Source organism: Polypterus senegalus, chromosome 4, assembly GCF_016835505.1.
Source record: "Polypterus senegalus isolate Bchr_013 chromosome 4, ASM1683550v1, whole genome shotgun sequence".
In the NCBI taxonomy this organism is placed as follows: Eukaryota; Metazoa; Chordata; class Cladistia; order Polypteriformes; family Polypteridae; genus Polypterus; species Polypterus senegalus.
Window position 1 is genome coordinate 163,954,690 of NC_053157.1, and position 16,508 is coordinate 163,971,197.

The 16,508-nt window shown below is 39.8% G+C and overlaps 1 protein-coding gene across 1 annotated transcript in view; it reads left to right on the forward strand.

The window, feature by feature from the left end:
• Nucleotides 1-8,007: 8,007 nt before the first annotated feature.
• zcchc4 (zinc finger, CCHC domain containing 4) overlaps nt 8,008-16,508 on the forward strand; it is a 60,785-nt gene continuing 52,284 nt past the window's right edge. Inside the window, exons 1-2 of the mRNA XM_039751600.1 lie at nt 8,008-8,211; nt 12,661-12,779. Coding sequence (XP_039607534.1) covers nt 8,133-8,211; nt 12,661-12,779 — 198 coding nt within the window. The 5' untranslated portion in view covers nt 8,008-8,132. The remainder of the gene's footprint in view (nt 8,212-12,660; nt 12,780-16,508) is intronic.

A 16,508-nucleotide genomic window follows, 5' to 3' on the forward strand; every position in this document is an offset into this window, starting at 1 on the left:
CCAGATAAGAGCCTCTGTTATTCAAAGTATTGGCTAAAGATAAAACTCCAAGAGAAATACCGTGATACCTTGTAATTCACCAGACAGGAGAGAAGGGCAGATGTGCTCTGTCTCAAAGATGGCACCGACAAAATTCTGCGAGAGCATCATGCTAATCTTGAACATGGAGATGAGAAGACTCAGATCATAAAGACGGCACTCAAGTTCATTTTCAATGACATTGCCATGATTGATCTAGATCCGAAGTTATACCCCAATTCACACAGTATGACTAACATCGATAATCAGCTGGCACTTGTTCCTGAGAGCCTTCAGATGTTCTTGAGACCGATTGTCAAGACAGATGAAAGAGTTGCCGTTTGGGGTCAGAACTTTATTAAGGCATGTCGCCCTCGGTCAGGAGAACAGTAGAGCCCCGAGAAGTCGCGGTTTAGGGTTTGCAGACTCAGTCGTTTGTGGATTTTTCCTTAGAACCTAACTATTAATTGTTAGCAGAAAGCGCAAATATCCTTTGCAATTTTTTATGCCTTTTTTCATGGCAATACTGTGCTGTAGAGAGAACAGGAAGCAACCGCTGAGGGAAACGTGGTTTGGGATGGTGAAAGTAGCCAATCCGAGAGCGTTATTCATTTCTCCTTGCTGCTGATTGATTGCTTCCCTGTGAAGTAATTCCAGCTGAGTGTCCTCGTGTTTTCTATTTTGTTATTGTATTTATTTTGTTATTCTTAAACGCACACAATGTCGCAGAATCGCCCAGCAGCATCTAAGGCTTCTGGCACTGAGCTTAAGCGCCAGAAGAAGTTTAAAACACTCCAGGAGAAGTTTGAACTACTGGATTTGCTCCAGGAAATAAAAAGTTATGCTGCAGTAGCGCACCACTATGGCATTAATAAAAGCACAGTTCACTACATAAAGAAGAACGAAGCAGCGATCTGGAGTACAGTATCTGTAAGTTTCTGTGATAGTGCCAAAAAGGTCATGACCGTAAGGAATAAAAATATCGTCAGGATGGAATCTGCCTTGGCATTGTGGATCACCGACTGCAGGAAGAACATCCCCTTGGACGGTAACATCATCTGTGAGAAAGCATGGAAATTGTACCAGCAGTTCGCTGCAGGAGACAATGCAATGCAACTTCCCATCACAATGTTCCTGTAACCTATAAAGAAAAGCCATCACAAAACCCCACCAGAAGAAGACCCGTACAAAGATACAACTCCTCCTGAAGCGCCTGAAGAAGAGGCGCCACCCGAGGAGTTTTAAATGCTCTGCATCATACTGCACAGCTACTTCATCATCATAATCAATATCATTCATCATTGGTGAGTACCCGTACATTTTACTGTATTTTAATTAAATGAAATTATTATGTATTTACTCTACTTATAACAAAGAAAATGACAGCGCATACCAAAAAAAAACGTGCTTGCATACCAAACGGGGCTTGCCATACAACTTGATCATAGATTTGGGTCAAAATGGATGCTCAACAAGTTATACCAGCTAGGATACACTGAGTCTTACTCAGAGACACAAAACTACAAATACTGTTTCCTTAAATGCAGGAGTGGAGATGGTGTCCCAGATACTTATGGCACTCTTGACACCATTATGGAAGAAACCGATGATCAGATCAATGATGAGGTTGCGGTTGATACTGCACTTGAGGATCTATCAGTGATGACAGCCAGTGACAGTGAAATGTCGAGTAATGATCTCTATGAAGGTTGGGGAAACAAACAATGCAGTCAATCATTTTGTTGGAGACAATATAGATTCATGGAAACACTCCCTTCCACTCAATGGGTTGGATCAAAGTCACCTCTCTGCCACCACCTTTGCCAGATCCACAGACAACAGCAGCTGTCCCCAGGGTGAAGTTGAAGGCACTTGACAAAGCTAAGATCCTGAGAGGAGCTGAAGTGAAGATTCTTCCATTTACCAACAGGAAACAGACAGGAATAAACACCATCACGTTCCTCCCCATCGCTGAGCTCTCCTCCTCTCTGGCTCATGACCAACCACTCTTCACTCGTTGGCGACACACTCTGGGCAGCGGGGTGGGTGATCAAATTTCCAACACTCCAACTGGAATGACTGGATGAAGAGAATCCATGCAGATGATGCAAAGCAGAGCACACAGATCGACTTCCTCCCAGTCATTGAAGGTGACCCTAATGACCTCAACACCATCTTTACCACTCTCAAAAAGTGCATACGGCTCTCTGACAGAGTCGTTATAGTGACCTTTGATCTTCTGATTTGGCTGAAGGCTGTGGATATCATAAAGCAGACAAATCTACCCGTCATTGCAAGGTTGGGTGCTTTCACCTGCTGAAGTCTTATCTTGGATCAATGGGAAACATCATGGAGGATTTTGGACTACTAGAGGTGATCCAGGTGATCTATCCTGGAAGTACGACAGCCAACCACATCATGGATGGAGCATGTTTTGACAAGGCAATCTGTGCTCACCTCCTCATCAGAGCAGCCAACTATCAGCACATCATGAAACTTGCCTTCACTGAGGAGGAGCGTGGTGACATGAGGACCTTCATGGAGAAGGTGGCTGATGGGAAGATGGGAGCCAGACACGCAGACCCAGTAGTGGCAGTGTTTGAGCAGAGGTTTGAGGAAACCTTCAAACGACTTGCAGGAGGAGGAAGAACACCTGCACTCTGGGTGCAGTACCACCACATGGTAGATGTGATCAAGGTCTTTAGCAGAACCAAGCGACTTGCAGACTACAAAGGGCATCTGTCCTGCATTGTTACCCAGAAGCTTGACATCTTTGCGATATGCAGAGGCAGTTGAACTTGTCCTAAAATGGTTAGAGGAGAACAAGCCATTCGACAACGATCGAGACAAGGAGTTGCTCGTGTCTTTCTCAACAGGATTCACAAGCACAGGAAATTACTCAGTCAATGCTGAGTGAGCAGCTGAAGTAGGGATGGAGCTGCAGATCAAGTTGGATGGACAGTCAGTGGCATCGACCATGGATGTCAGGTCAAAGGTACAAGCCCTGTCATCACTCAGAAAGATCCCCATGGTCGACGAGAAGAAGATTCACCTTGACTCACTAAAGTTGTTCAACCGATTGATTATTTTCGCCCAGCGGGATATGACAGTTGAGACAAGCTTACAGTATTAGTTGATTCCCTTCCCATTGCCCCTGTTCAGCAACAAAGATCAGAAGATGAACAAGGCAGACTTTTCAAAGACAAGTCTGAAGGTGTTAACTGATCCACTTGACCTCAGTAAACAACCTTGCTGCACCTTGGTGATTGAAGGTGGATGGCTTCTCTACATGGTAAAGTGGGAACAACATCAGACCTGGCAGGAGATCGTCAACAGTTACCTGAGCTACGTGCAGTGTCTGGGCCACCGTTCCCAGAAGATCATTGTGGTCTTTGATGGCTACAGCAGATCACCAAAAGATAACAACCACATCTGACGTACCAAGGATTCCTGCTGTGATCTTCAGATTCGACTGAATATATTCCACTGGACCCCAAGAACGAAGTGACTGGACAACACTCAACAAGAGTGAGCTCATCCACCTTCTCTCTTCAACCTTCTGAAAACATCACATCACTGTGGAGCAGTGTGGCAATGATGCTGACACTTTGAATGTGAGAGAAGCATTGGTTGCTGCTTCAGATTGCTCTGTTGAGGTCAGTAACGTTTGTGTTTGTATTTTTCTTCATTAACTACTAGATGGTGCCTGGAGGGGGGGTGGGGTAGTTTAAAAAGAAGAGAATTCACATTGTTGAAAGGTTTTGCTTTGTATATCTTGGTCTATTTTCAGGTCCGGGAAGAAGATGCAGACGTGCTGGTAATGCTGGTGTACCATAACTCAGGCAGCCACCATCCACTCTTCTTCACCACATCAAACGGCTCCTATGATGTCAGAAAGATCCAAGAATCTCTCTCTGAAAGACAGATGCGCTACCTGCTCTTCTGTCATGCCTTCACAGGGTGTAATCGGTGGCCATGGGAAAACAACTCTATTTGACTGGTAATAATGATAATACTACTATTACTTCGACAAATAATAATAATAATAATAATAATAATAATAATCATTGTCATCATAGCAAAACTATTAAAAACAATAATAGCAATTGCATTTCTGTTTCACATTATACTTGACACAAACCTGATGCATTTTTTTCAGGTTTTGTGCAGGGGATGTGGATGATGACATGGACATCTTCGTTGACACAGAAGCCACCAAGGAGGCAGTGATTCAGGCTGGTACTGTGATTTTCCAGTACATTTACCATGGAAAAGATACTACATTGGGTAAAATTCGGTACAACATGTTCTCAAGGAAGGCGGTGGCAGGAGGGATCAAACCAGAAACTCTACCTCCAACAGAGGGTGCAGCTGCACAGCATTCACTCCGTGCCTACCTGCAGACCCGGGACTGGATCCTTCTACAGAGCATGTCTCTGAACCCCAGTCAGTAACTATGGATGGACATTAGGTGTGCATGGGTATGAGCCAGCTCCAACACTAGATCCCATGGCTCCTGAGGAACTACTTAAGTTCACGAGCTGTAACTGTCATGGAGATTGCAGCAACCGGCGGTGCAGCTGCAAGAAGAATGGGGTCACGTGCATCTAGGCCTGTGGAGTCTGTAAAGGCATTACATGCAGAAATTGTAGTGATGATGTTGTTGAGTCTGAAAAAGTCATAGACAATGACTCTTGAAACTTCTGACATTGTGAATGAGAAATAACTCTGAGTATTATATAAGTATGTGAAATAAAAGCTACTTTGAATGTAAAATGTAAAAGTGAGTGTGGCCTTTTTCAACAATGGAGTGTTTGTGGTGAAATATAAATGCTAACAGTCAACTCAGATTCATGAAAAACCCTTATTTGACCACTCACAAGTTACTTAAGGCCCGATTTTAAAAAACAGATTTTTCGAAAAATAATTAATTGGTACCCTAACTTGAGCAGGTATTTTCAGGGTTTCCCACGGGAGTTGAATTTCAACATTTTCATACGTGTTATTACACACCTTTACAAACATATTGGCGAAGAAATTGTTTGGTAACGATTTTGTTGGCAGATTAGTGAGATATCTCATAAAATGCCCTCACTATGTGCACATTCTCCCTGTGTTCGTGTGGGATTTTTCCAGGTGTTCAGGCTTCATCCCACAGTCCAAAAACATGAAGGCTAGGTGGACTGGCCATACTGCACTGGCCCGTGATGGTGTACTGTATGTGTATTTGTCCGTCTGCATTCGCCTGTCGCCCTGTTCTGAGACTGTTGATACCTTGCGCTTTTTGCTTGCTAGGATAATAATAATAATAATAATAATACATTTTATTTATATAGCGCCTTTCCCATGCTCAAGGCACTTACAGAACATAAGAAAGAACGGCAGGGTATACAGTATATAGCATAGTACAAAGCAAATTAATAAATAAGAAGATTAAGACAGTAAACTCAGAGAAAGCCTAACAGACAACAGAATTGATGGTCTAGCACACACACACAGGTTACATGAGCATCTTGACAGAGAGGTAAACTGAGAGAAGGGGAATGAAGTCAAATAGAGCTAAAAGCCTTCCTGAACAGATGAGTTTTAAGTTGTTTTTTAAAAGAATTCATGGAGTCAGCTGACCTGATTAATTTCGGTAGGTCATTCCAGAGTCTGGGCGCTATACAGCTGAAGGCCCTGTCACCCATGGAGTGAAGATTAGTGTGGGGCACAACAAGATTGCCAGAATCAGAGGACCTTAGTGGACGGGCAGGCACATAGTGATGGAGAAGGTCACTGATGTAGTTTGGCGAGGTTATTTAAGGCTTTGTAGGTTATTAGTAGGATTTTATATTCGATTCTGTAAGACACAGGGAGCCAGTGAAGACGGAGCAGGATGGGTGTGATGTGCTCGCCGCAGCTTCCCCGCGACCATACGCTGGATTGGTGTGTATAACAAATGCATGGTTAGTTTGTAAGCGCTTTGAGCGTGGGAAAGCTGCTATATAAATAAAATGTATTATTATTAATTGTATGAGAGATACAAAAAAAAAAAAACTTTCTTTACTGAGTGCTATAAAGTCTTATAATTTAAAAGGCTCATACATAAAAAAAACTTTCACTACTGAGTGCTATAAAGTCTTATAATTTAAAAGGCTCATATAAATATACTGCTAAAAGAATTAAAGGAACACTTTTTAATCAGAGTATAGCATAAAGTCAATGAAACTTATGGGATATTAATCTGGTCAATTAAGTAGCAGAGGGGGTTGTTAATCAGTTTCAGCTGCTGTGGTGTTAATGAAATTAACAACAGATGCACTATAGGGGCAACAATGAGATGACCCCCAAAACAGGAATGGTTTAACAGGTGGAGGCCACTGACATTTTTCCCTCCTCATCTTTTCTGACTGTTTCTTCACTAGTTTTGCATTTGGCTACAGTCAGTGTCACTACTGGTAGCATGAGGAGATACCTGGACCCTACAGAGGTTGCACAGGTAGTCCAACTTCTCCAGGATGGCACATCAATACGTGTCATTGCCAGAAGGTTTGCTGTGTCTCCCTGCACAGTCTCAAGGGCATGGAGGAGATTCTAGGAGACAAGCAGTTACTCTAGGAGAGCTGGAGAGGGCCATAGAAGGTCCATAACCCATCAGCAGGACCAGTATCTGCTCCTTTGGGCAAGGAGGAACAGGATGAGCACTGCCAGAGCCCTACAAAATGACCTCCAGCAGGCCACTGGTGTGAATGTCTCTGACCAAACAACCAGAAAGACTTCATGAGGGTGACCCAAGGGCCCCATGTCCTCTAATGGGCCCTGAGCTCACTGCCCAGCAGCATGCAGCTCGATTGGCATTCGCCATAGAATACCAGAATTGGCAGATGCACCACTGGTGCCCTGTGCTTTACAGATGAGAGCAGGTTCACCCTGAGCACGTGACAGAAGTGAAAGGGTCTGGAGAAGCCATGGAGAACATTATGCTGCCTGTAACATCATTCAGCATGAGCAGTTTGGTGGTGGGTTAATGATTGTCTGGGGAGGCATATCCATGGAGGGTCACACAGACCGCTACAGGCTTGACAAAGGCACCTTGGCTGCCATTAGGTATCAGGATGAAATCCTTGGACCCATTGTCAGACCCTATGCTGGTACAGTGGCTCCTGGTGCACGACAATTCCTGGCCTCATGTGGTGAGAGTATGCAGGCAGTTCCTGGAGGATGAAGGAATTGATACCATTGACTGGCCACCACACTTTCCTGACCTAAATCCAATAGAACACCTCTGGGCCATTATGTTTTGGTCCATCCAATGCCACCAGGTTGCACCTCAGACTGTCCAGGAGCTCAGTGATGCCCTGGTCCAGATCTGGGAGGAGATCCCCCACAACACCATCTGTCATCTCATTAGAAGCATGCACCGATGTTGTCAGGCATGTATACAAGAACACAGGGGCCATACAAAGTGCTGCGTACAATTTTGAGTTGCTGCAATTAAATTTTGGCAAAATGGACTAGCCTGCAACATAATTTTTTCACTCTGATTTTTGGGGCGTCTTTGAATTCAGGGCTCTGTAGGTTGATCATTTTCATTTCCATCAAACGATGTGGCATCCTTTCGTTCCTAACACATTACCCAGTCTATATCAGTATAGATATCCAGGAGGATTTCTTTTTCCCATTGAGATCTGATGTGTTTTCAAAGTGTTCCTTTAATTTTTTTGAGCAGTTTATATAAGTGTATACGAATTAACCAGTTCATTGTTTCCGCTATTTGTTATTTATTTAAACTTATTAGACTGAGGCGAAGTACGATTTTTTTCGCCAAAAACGATTACAAACACAACAAAGTAAAGCTATTATGACACTAATTTGGAAGGTAACCAAACATTATAATAATCAAAAATCACGCGTTACAGTACTTAGAAAAATCAAGGGGCAAAATTCGACACGGCGCCTGCGTCAGGCGATGTCCGAGTGGTGACGGAATGTGGCGAAAATGCCCGAAGAAACGACGCCATATTGCATCATAAGTGCAGTGCCTTTAAAGCTGTTGACGAGCAATTGTACCTTCGTTTAACTGTTCCTCTTGTATTTTTTGTAGTACTTTATAAAGTTAAATACTCAAAACAATGTCAGAAGAAGACGATGAAGGGCTTCAAGTTATATTAAACGAAGAGGTCGAGGCAAAGGCGCCTTCCTGTCCTCATGGTAAGTAGCCATAAAAATCTAGGATATGAACGGAGCTTTCCGACAATCGCGCTTTTTGATTTAAATAAATAAATACAAACTAATTTCTGTTTTCTAAATTAAATTGGCTGAATGAAACGAGTATTCCAGTGCAGGAAGCTTGTGTAGGTGATATTCATAGAAGCACCGCCTACTTTATTAAAACTCTGTTACCGCATTACATATAGTAGCGGCGTAGCGCCGCTTTCAAATTAAACTGCAATAGGGTCTGCTCGGAGTAAATTGGACACAACTGGACTGCATTATCCTCTTTAACAATTAAGCGACATTGCCTAAATATCATATCTTCAGTATATCTGCAAGTGAAAATGTTCTTAAAAAGGAAATATTCAGTTTTTATATTGACCACTATGGTTTCTTTCACAGTGGCCAGCATGGCTATCTCCAATATCCACTACCTTGGGTTTGAATTGTGTGTAGTTGCCACAATCTCACTGTATTGTCTGTGTATTCTTTTGTAGCACACATTTCTGAAGTGGCATTCTCCAAATCTTGCAGTTGTGTCATGAGCCCATTCTACATATCCACTTCATTCACTGTATTCATCAGAGTTTTTTTATCATCATAAACACTGCAGACAGAGATAGCGATAAAACTATTTTTCCATATCTAAGGACTTTGCATTTACTTTAGTGACGTTTACCCTGTGTATGTGTTAGCTTGATGGCCCTTTACTTCATGGGCTGTCCTTCAAGTATTGGTTTCATGACTCTGAATTGGATTAAGTGAGTTTGTTATGTCTTGTTATAATATATCACTACTTTTTAAGGCAACCATAGTAGTGTATGATTCATGTATCTATTTATTTATAGAAAAATTAGATGAATAGGAATCGAGGAGCTCTGTTGGCTCAATGGCCTGTTTTCATCAAAATAGTTCTAATCCTTGTTTTAGTTTTCAGTTTCATACTATATGATAACCATGTTGAAAACTTTATTAATCCCAAGGAGAATATTACATGCATAGAGCAACAGAAACATAAAAACAAGGATACAAACTTGCAGGACAAATAATACATCCAATCAATCAATCAATATAAAAATGAATAAATAAATATTGTTCAGATATTTCAAAATGGTATTTCAAAATAAACTTGATGAGTTCTTCGGAAGGATGTATTGAATTTCTTGATAGCAGTGGGCAGAAACAACCCCTAGAGGCGCTTTTTAGCACACTACGATGGAATGAGCCTGTGGAAGGAGGGAGGGTATTTTATATGTCGGCATTGAAATTTGTTACCAACCTCTTTTCTACAACAGCTTTCAGTGGGTTCAGGGTTCATCATGTAAGGGCGCTGACTTTCCTGTAAATTTATTCAGGCATTGTACTTCTTGTGCCCTCAGGTTGCTCCCCCAGGATACCACAGAATAGAACACCACTCTGGCTACTGTGGACTGATAGAACATTTCCAGTAGGTTTCTTTACACATCAATAGACCTAAATATCCTTAGCAAGTACAGTCTACTCTGGTCCTTCTTATAAAGCGTCACTGTCTTGTCAAACCAGTCCAGTTTGTTGTTTATATGGACTTGTAGATATGCACAACTTTCATACCCTCCCCCTGGATGGTGACAGGCCTCAGAGGCTCCTTGGCACACCTAAAGTCCAACACCAGCTCTTTAGCCTTGCTTGTGTTGAGTTGCAAGTTGTTGTTCCTGTGTGACACCCCGGGTAAAGACCCAGCAGTGCAACTCCTGACTTGGGGTGTCCGTAGATGAGACCGAGCAACCAAGGGATGGATTAAGAGAGACTCAGACTAAAAAAAAATATTCAAAATCAGGAATTTGTTTTATTCCAGCAATGTCCATACTATTTTACAAAAAAATGTCTTGCAAAAAAAATATTTACAAAGTCCAATGCAAAAACAATTCCCAAAAGAAAAATCAGTGCAGGTGTTATAATATTTACATTGGCTTCCAAATCAAAAGTGAAGAAAAGACCAAAACAGAAAAAAACTCTTTCACCTTCTACAAAACTGATTACGAATGACAGGCAAAAAATATTAGTAATACTAAATAATCAAAACAAAATGAATAAACTAAGCACCTACTATATACACAAAGCACAGTATGCCTCTCTACTACTCAATTAAATAATTCAGTAGCACAGATCTACACTAGAGCTTGAAGAGTGACCTGGTCAAAAGACAACCTCTGGTGTTTGGACTCTGGTTTTATATTACAAGCTTTTTTGACCATCCAATCTGCCTTTACGTTTCCAGCAGACTTCCAATAATCATACACGTCGGGACGTGCACCATTCCTCAGCACCTGCTCAGGTACAGTCCAGCATATTTAAATGTTCTCTCTCCCACAAGCGCACACCCGTCTGTCTTGTTGACCTGTGGGCTTTCTGTTCAGCCTCTGTTAAGTAAGTACTACTTTACTTTCTCCCTCGTTCACTCCTATACTTTGCCACACATGTGAATTCCCTTTTTTCTGCTGGCTACTTTAAAACGAAGCGTTCAATCCTTCAGACCTGTCCTCTGATGTTAAATCTACTACTTTTACCCTCTCTCCTCCAGCGGCTACAGGAGTGCGCCTCCGCACTTGGCTGTCAGAAACCTTGAACGCCCTCAAAAAACTGCCTAGTCGTGTGCCTTGGCATCAGCGAGTTTGAGCCCCACGGCTTGCTCTTAGAGCACCTGTAGGCACCCAGGTAGCTCTTTGAACATCCCGGCGCTCAAACTGCCGCTAAAACTTTGTTCCGCTGCCATGTTAATCTGTGTAGGGGTGCTAAAACAGGTAAACAAAAACTTTATTTCTTTTAAATTTTTCTTTCCAGCCGATCAGCTGTCTCTTCACTTGCATTAATTACGGCCTTTGAACTAGGCTTATCATACCCTGCATCACAAGACAAAGTCCTCCACAACCTTTCTGTAGTCTGACTTGTCTACAATTTTAATGCAGCCTGTGCTGGACGAGTCATCTGAAATTTTTTGTAGATGGCAAGTGCTGGTATTGTGCTGGAAATCTGTTGTGTAGAGGGTAAACAGAAAGGGAGACAACACAGTTCCTTGAGGTGCTCCAGAATTACACTTCACCATTTCTGACACATCCCACAGTCAATTTTACTTTAAAACTAAAACAAATGCTTTCAGATAGTTTGTTTGTTATAATGTGGAAAAATTGTAGTTTTAATATTGATTTTATTTTTCTATGTTATTACTGCCAACATAATATAAATTTACTAAATGAACTTGTGCCCTTCTGTTCACTCACAGTTTGACTATGTACAGTTACTATGATTTGTCAAATTAGTATTTCTATATTGTAAATTTGTAAGCTTCCTCTGTCAAAGTTACAAGAACATGTCTTAGTACATTCAAAGAAAATAAAGAAGTTATCAATTATTGTTTTTTATGTGATTTTTAAAAAATACTGTATGCTAACTGTAATAGGGCATAGATGAAACTGCCCACCAATTCTAGAGAAAAGTAATAGTGAGTGGAATAGTACATACCAGCTGCGCTTGAGTCTTTATGTTCCTTGCCAATGTATACAACAAATTGCAGTATCATCATCCTGCAAATGTGTGACCTCAGAGGATTTTTTCAGCAAGAGAACAACTATGGAAGCTCCTTTAGCATGCCAGCAGCAATGTGAAGAGTGTAATGAGCAAACCATGGATGGCAATGAACAATGTAAGACAGAATTTGGAGTCTTAACTCAAGTTTTAATGTAAGCTCATTTGAATGATGTTTATACATTGAATTAAATCATCCTTTAACAGTGAGTCAAAGCCTTGAGCTGAGCCCTGTTGATCATTTAATTTTTTTGCCATGTCTGTGTCTCCTATGCCATGCTAATCTTAACATTTTTATTGTTGTTGTTATTGTTGGATTATCATCTTTGTGGTAGCCTGTAATTTTTCCCCACACCCTCCATGTTTATTTTGAGTTATTGCTTATAGTAACAGTAGTTGATACATTTGATTACAGATTTGCACCCCCCGATATCTTTTAAAAAATTATGTTAAGTGACATAAGTGTCCTTTATGGATGGTTGATATGAAATTTTCTACCCTGAAAAGAAGTACTCTTGTTTGTAGGTTCCTGTGTTTGGTAGTGTGGACTTGTAGTCAAGAAATGAGACTGTAACCTCAAGTCAGCAAGTTAAATTCTTCCACCATTATTTAACTTACATTTATTACTTATATTTATTTTACTTACAGTAAATTTGTTGATTAAGTAACAAATGTTTTCAGTGCACAAATGACAGAAATACACTATATGAAAAATGATACTAGCAGTACTCTTCAAAATTATTAGGATTGTGGTTCACAATGGAAAGGATATAAAATTTGTTAGAATATAATTCACTTTACTTGGTTGTACTAATATTGTGTGTGTTCATTTGATGTGGCATAACAAACAAGAATTGTGATTGCTGTGTTTTCTTTCTTCCTTAGGTCCAACATTGCTTTTTGTGAAATACAATAAAAAAGAAGGTGCACATAGGAGATTTTACGCATGCTCAGCATGCAGGGACAGAAAAGACTGCAATTTTTTCCAGTGGGAAGATGAAAAGGTACCATGTTTTGACTAAATTGTTTCAAGTCTACAATAGAGAAAGTAGTTTGTAAACTGCAGTTCCTAGAATTTGTTCTCCTGAATGAATAAATGAATAAAAAAAAAATTAAGTTTCAAGAATTTTTTTTACTTATTGGAAAACTGCCTGTCTGCAGTTAATAAAACTCTGCCAGGAGGAAAAATACATTCAAAAATGCTACTTATAAAGAGTTACATTGTTCTTTTTTCCCTTTTTGATCTTCACAATCATTTTATTTTCCAGTCTTTTAAAAATAAAAGCCAAATTAGGAAATAAAGAGCGGAAGTATTGTGAGGATAAAAAAATGAATGCGCCCGAGAAAGACTGATATTTTTTGGTGATGGGTTGGGTGGGTATAACTGTGATTACCATCTTGGGTAAACATTCATTTTTCAAATTCAAGACAGTATACAAATGCATACTGGATGTACAGGTATGGAGTAGCTTCGAGATAACCTGTCAACAAGGGCAGGTAAATCAAACTGGTCATTTAAGAATCATGTCATTTTCATATACATCTCTGAACTGAGTGGTAAAGTGATGAGGCTAATTGATTTGCCAAAAATTACTAAAAAGAAAGTAACAGTAGACAAGAAAAAGTATCTGAGCCTAGGGAGATGTTGTCTGCTTCTCATGCTGGTTAAGCAATTTGATGTAGTAAGTTACTTCTGTTTAAAGATGATTGATATTAGTATACATTGATTCTAATTCATTATTACTCTTGTACAGTATGTTTTATTAACTTAGTTTTCGTAACACTGTGTGTTTATTCGTAATATATATTTGGTGGTGCAGACCTTCTGCTGTTTTGCTTTTAATCCATTAATTTATTTCCTCAGAAAACATTTAATTAGTTATGCCCAAATAGCATTGGGGTTTTATTTATTTATTGTCCCATTTTATAATGCATTTTGTTTGTTTGTTATTAATTTGTCTATTTTAATATTGTCTGCAATATTCCACTTTATTTGAATAACTAAAATAGATTTAAATTAAATATACATTTAATGCACTAGTGCCAAAAGATAGTTAAGATAAAATAAATAATATACAAAACCCCATAACAGTAAATAATATACAAAAACAAGTAGAGGCCTAACAGGCTTTTTTTGAGAGTTGCATTAATAAATTCTTGGCAAAATCTGAAAACATTCTGTAAAGTTCCAATCAAGGAAAATTAGATTTTTTTTTGTTTTTGGTTTTAGATAATGTAAGACATTGATTGCCATTGATTTATGGAGTATGGGTGAGAATTATTCCAAGTAAGCAAAATAAGTCAATACTACATATTATTATGCCATGTGATAATACTTGAAGCAATGCCATAAAAGTCTGGCAGCAATTATGATTGTGATACTTGCTGACAGATAAACAAATATTTTTTCTAGGGTAGCAGGTGTTAGTTTCACAGAGTTAGGCCAGTGCTTAATGGCATCATTCACAATTAGGATATTGATTGAGAAGTATTACTAGAGAGGTTGGTTGAGAGGTCAACTAGAGGTGCACACCATAAAATTAGTTTATAAGGTCTAGTTGTAGTAGCAGTGTATTCTCATTACTGGATTAATAAATTCAAATGTAGGTATTGATGGAAGATTATTGAAATTAGTTAGTGTTTCTTTGAGACATGTCTTATCAGAGGATGCATACACAATACAGAGGTCCATATAGGAGTCTCTGAAGAACAGGATTGCTTATGACATTTTTGAGTTAAATACTGTTTATGGTAAAGAAAACTGTAGCATAGACATTAATTATTGTGCAGTGGAGTTGCATAAAGTAGCATCTTTGCCTTTACTTGTTTGTTTCATGTTTTAAGTGAGTGATACACATCATAATTATTAATTAATTACTGCTAATAGTTAATGATGACTGAAGCACAAACCAAAACAAATAGAAAAGAGTTTGAGGAAGGATTTCCTTTCTAAGTCTAACCTGTTAAGTGCAGTCCTTTACCTTGTATTTCCTTCCATAGTTTCAAAATATGTATATTAGTCTTGAGCCAAATATTACATTGAAATTTAAATTTGCATTGTACAGCAAAGAGACTTCTCCATTCCATCCACGCAAAAGCTTTTTCTGTGTCTAGAGATAACCAGATCTCTGTAAACTTTGTCTTTAATAAATCTAATTTGATCTTGTGACGTTATTGGAGTGTGCACTTTCTCCCTTCTACCTTTTAGGTAACACTTTCACAAAGAACCTTTTTTTTCTCTATTACATGATCTTCCAGCTCTAGAGAGAGGCCAATTGTGAACAGAATACCATTCCATTGTTGGCTACAGTCACAAAGATTATCATATACACTCATTCTTTAAAAATGACATCAGTTAAACTTACTTAATGATGCTGCAAGAGATTGTTGAACCCGAAGAGTACTCGTGCAGATATGGGTAGAAAATGCTAATTTTACTTTGTGTTTAGTAGGAGTACTATGGCCTCTCAAACCTCAGACACCACCACAGGGACACAAGTCCTAGGCTCAAATAAGTAATTTACTTCTCACAATAATCCTAACAATGGTCTTTCAACACACACAATACATCTCTCTGTCTTTTTTGCCTTTCCTCCACACCTCCAGGCGAGCGTTGTCCTCCTTCCTTCCGACTTTGACTTGCCTGGAAGTGGCGGAGTGGTTCCTTTTATCTTGGACCCAGGAGTACTTCCAGTGCCAACGCATAGCCCAATGGAAGCACCTCCAGGTTGGTCAGTAATCCCAAAGACCTGGGAGCATAGCCCAAGATCGCACCTCTGGTGGCACCCAGGGACCCCTACAGGACTGCACTACAGCCCTACAATCCCGAATATACCTTACGGTTGTCTATGGATCTATCTGTCCTCTGGGCTGCTGCCACCTAGCAGTTTGGGGGAGTATGCAGTAATTCTGCTCCCACTATCCTTCTTTTAAGATGGCCTCCTGGCTGGGTAATCTTCCTCTATTGATTCCTGCCAAGGTGCCAGTGTGTTTATTCCTTATATGGCATCTTATGCCCAGATCATTGTGTTGATAGCGGACCTCCTGTCTGTTTTCCACCTGGGGGTCCTGGTCAGGTGCGGGAAGAGAGTCCAATCCTGTATGGATGCCTGTCTTTTGCCTGTGACCCATCACAACACATAAGGTGACAGTGTCATAACTGTAGCCAGATATCTAAGATAATGAGGTGGTAACTATAATCACTGTACCTTTGTGTCACTCCTATATGTAGCCAAATTGTGTTCTTCCCTTATTAGGAGCACTTTGTCTCTTTATTTAAGATTACAGTGCTAGGTCATTATGTAGCATATTTCAGAAATAATGTATGATTCATATACCATCTTGGATAAAATAGGTCATTTTATTTGCTTAATATGTAAATACATGATTACTTTAGGCACAACGTTTAATTTTTTACACATTTTTTTCTCAGGAATGTGGAATATCATCACTGTTGTGGTGCTTTGTTTTAGTTCATGGTAGACACAAATATCATACAATAATGTCTGCAAATTTTGTATCATTCATCTCCTTATGTTTTCTAAAGATGAGATCTTCAGAGTTATTTTTTCCAGAAAAAACAAGTGTTGATTAGATTGATTTCTCACTGACCATAGCTCCCTTTTGATGTGTGGTAACATGAAATAATGTCTGATCCAGTACTCCTCTTCTAGTTAAGTCATGTACTCACAAAATTTCTTCTGGGTTGTAAAAACAGACAGCTAAAGGATTGT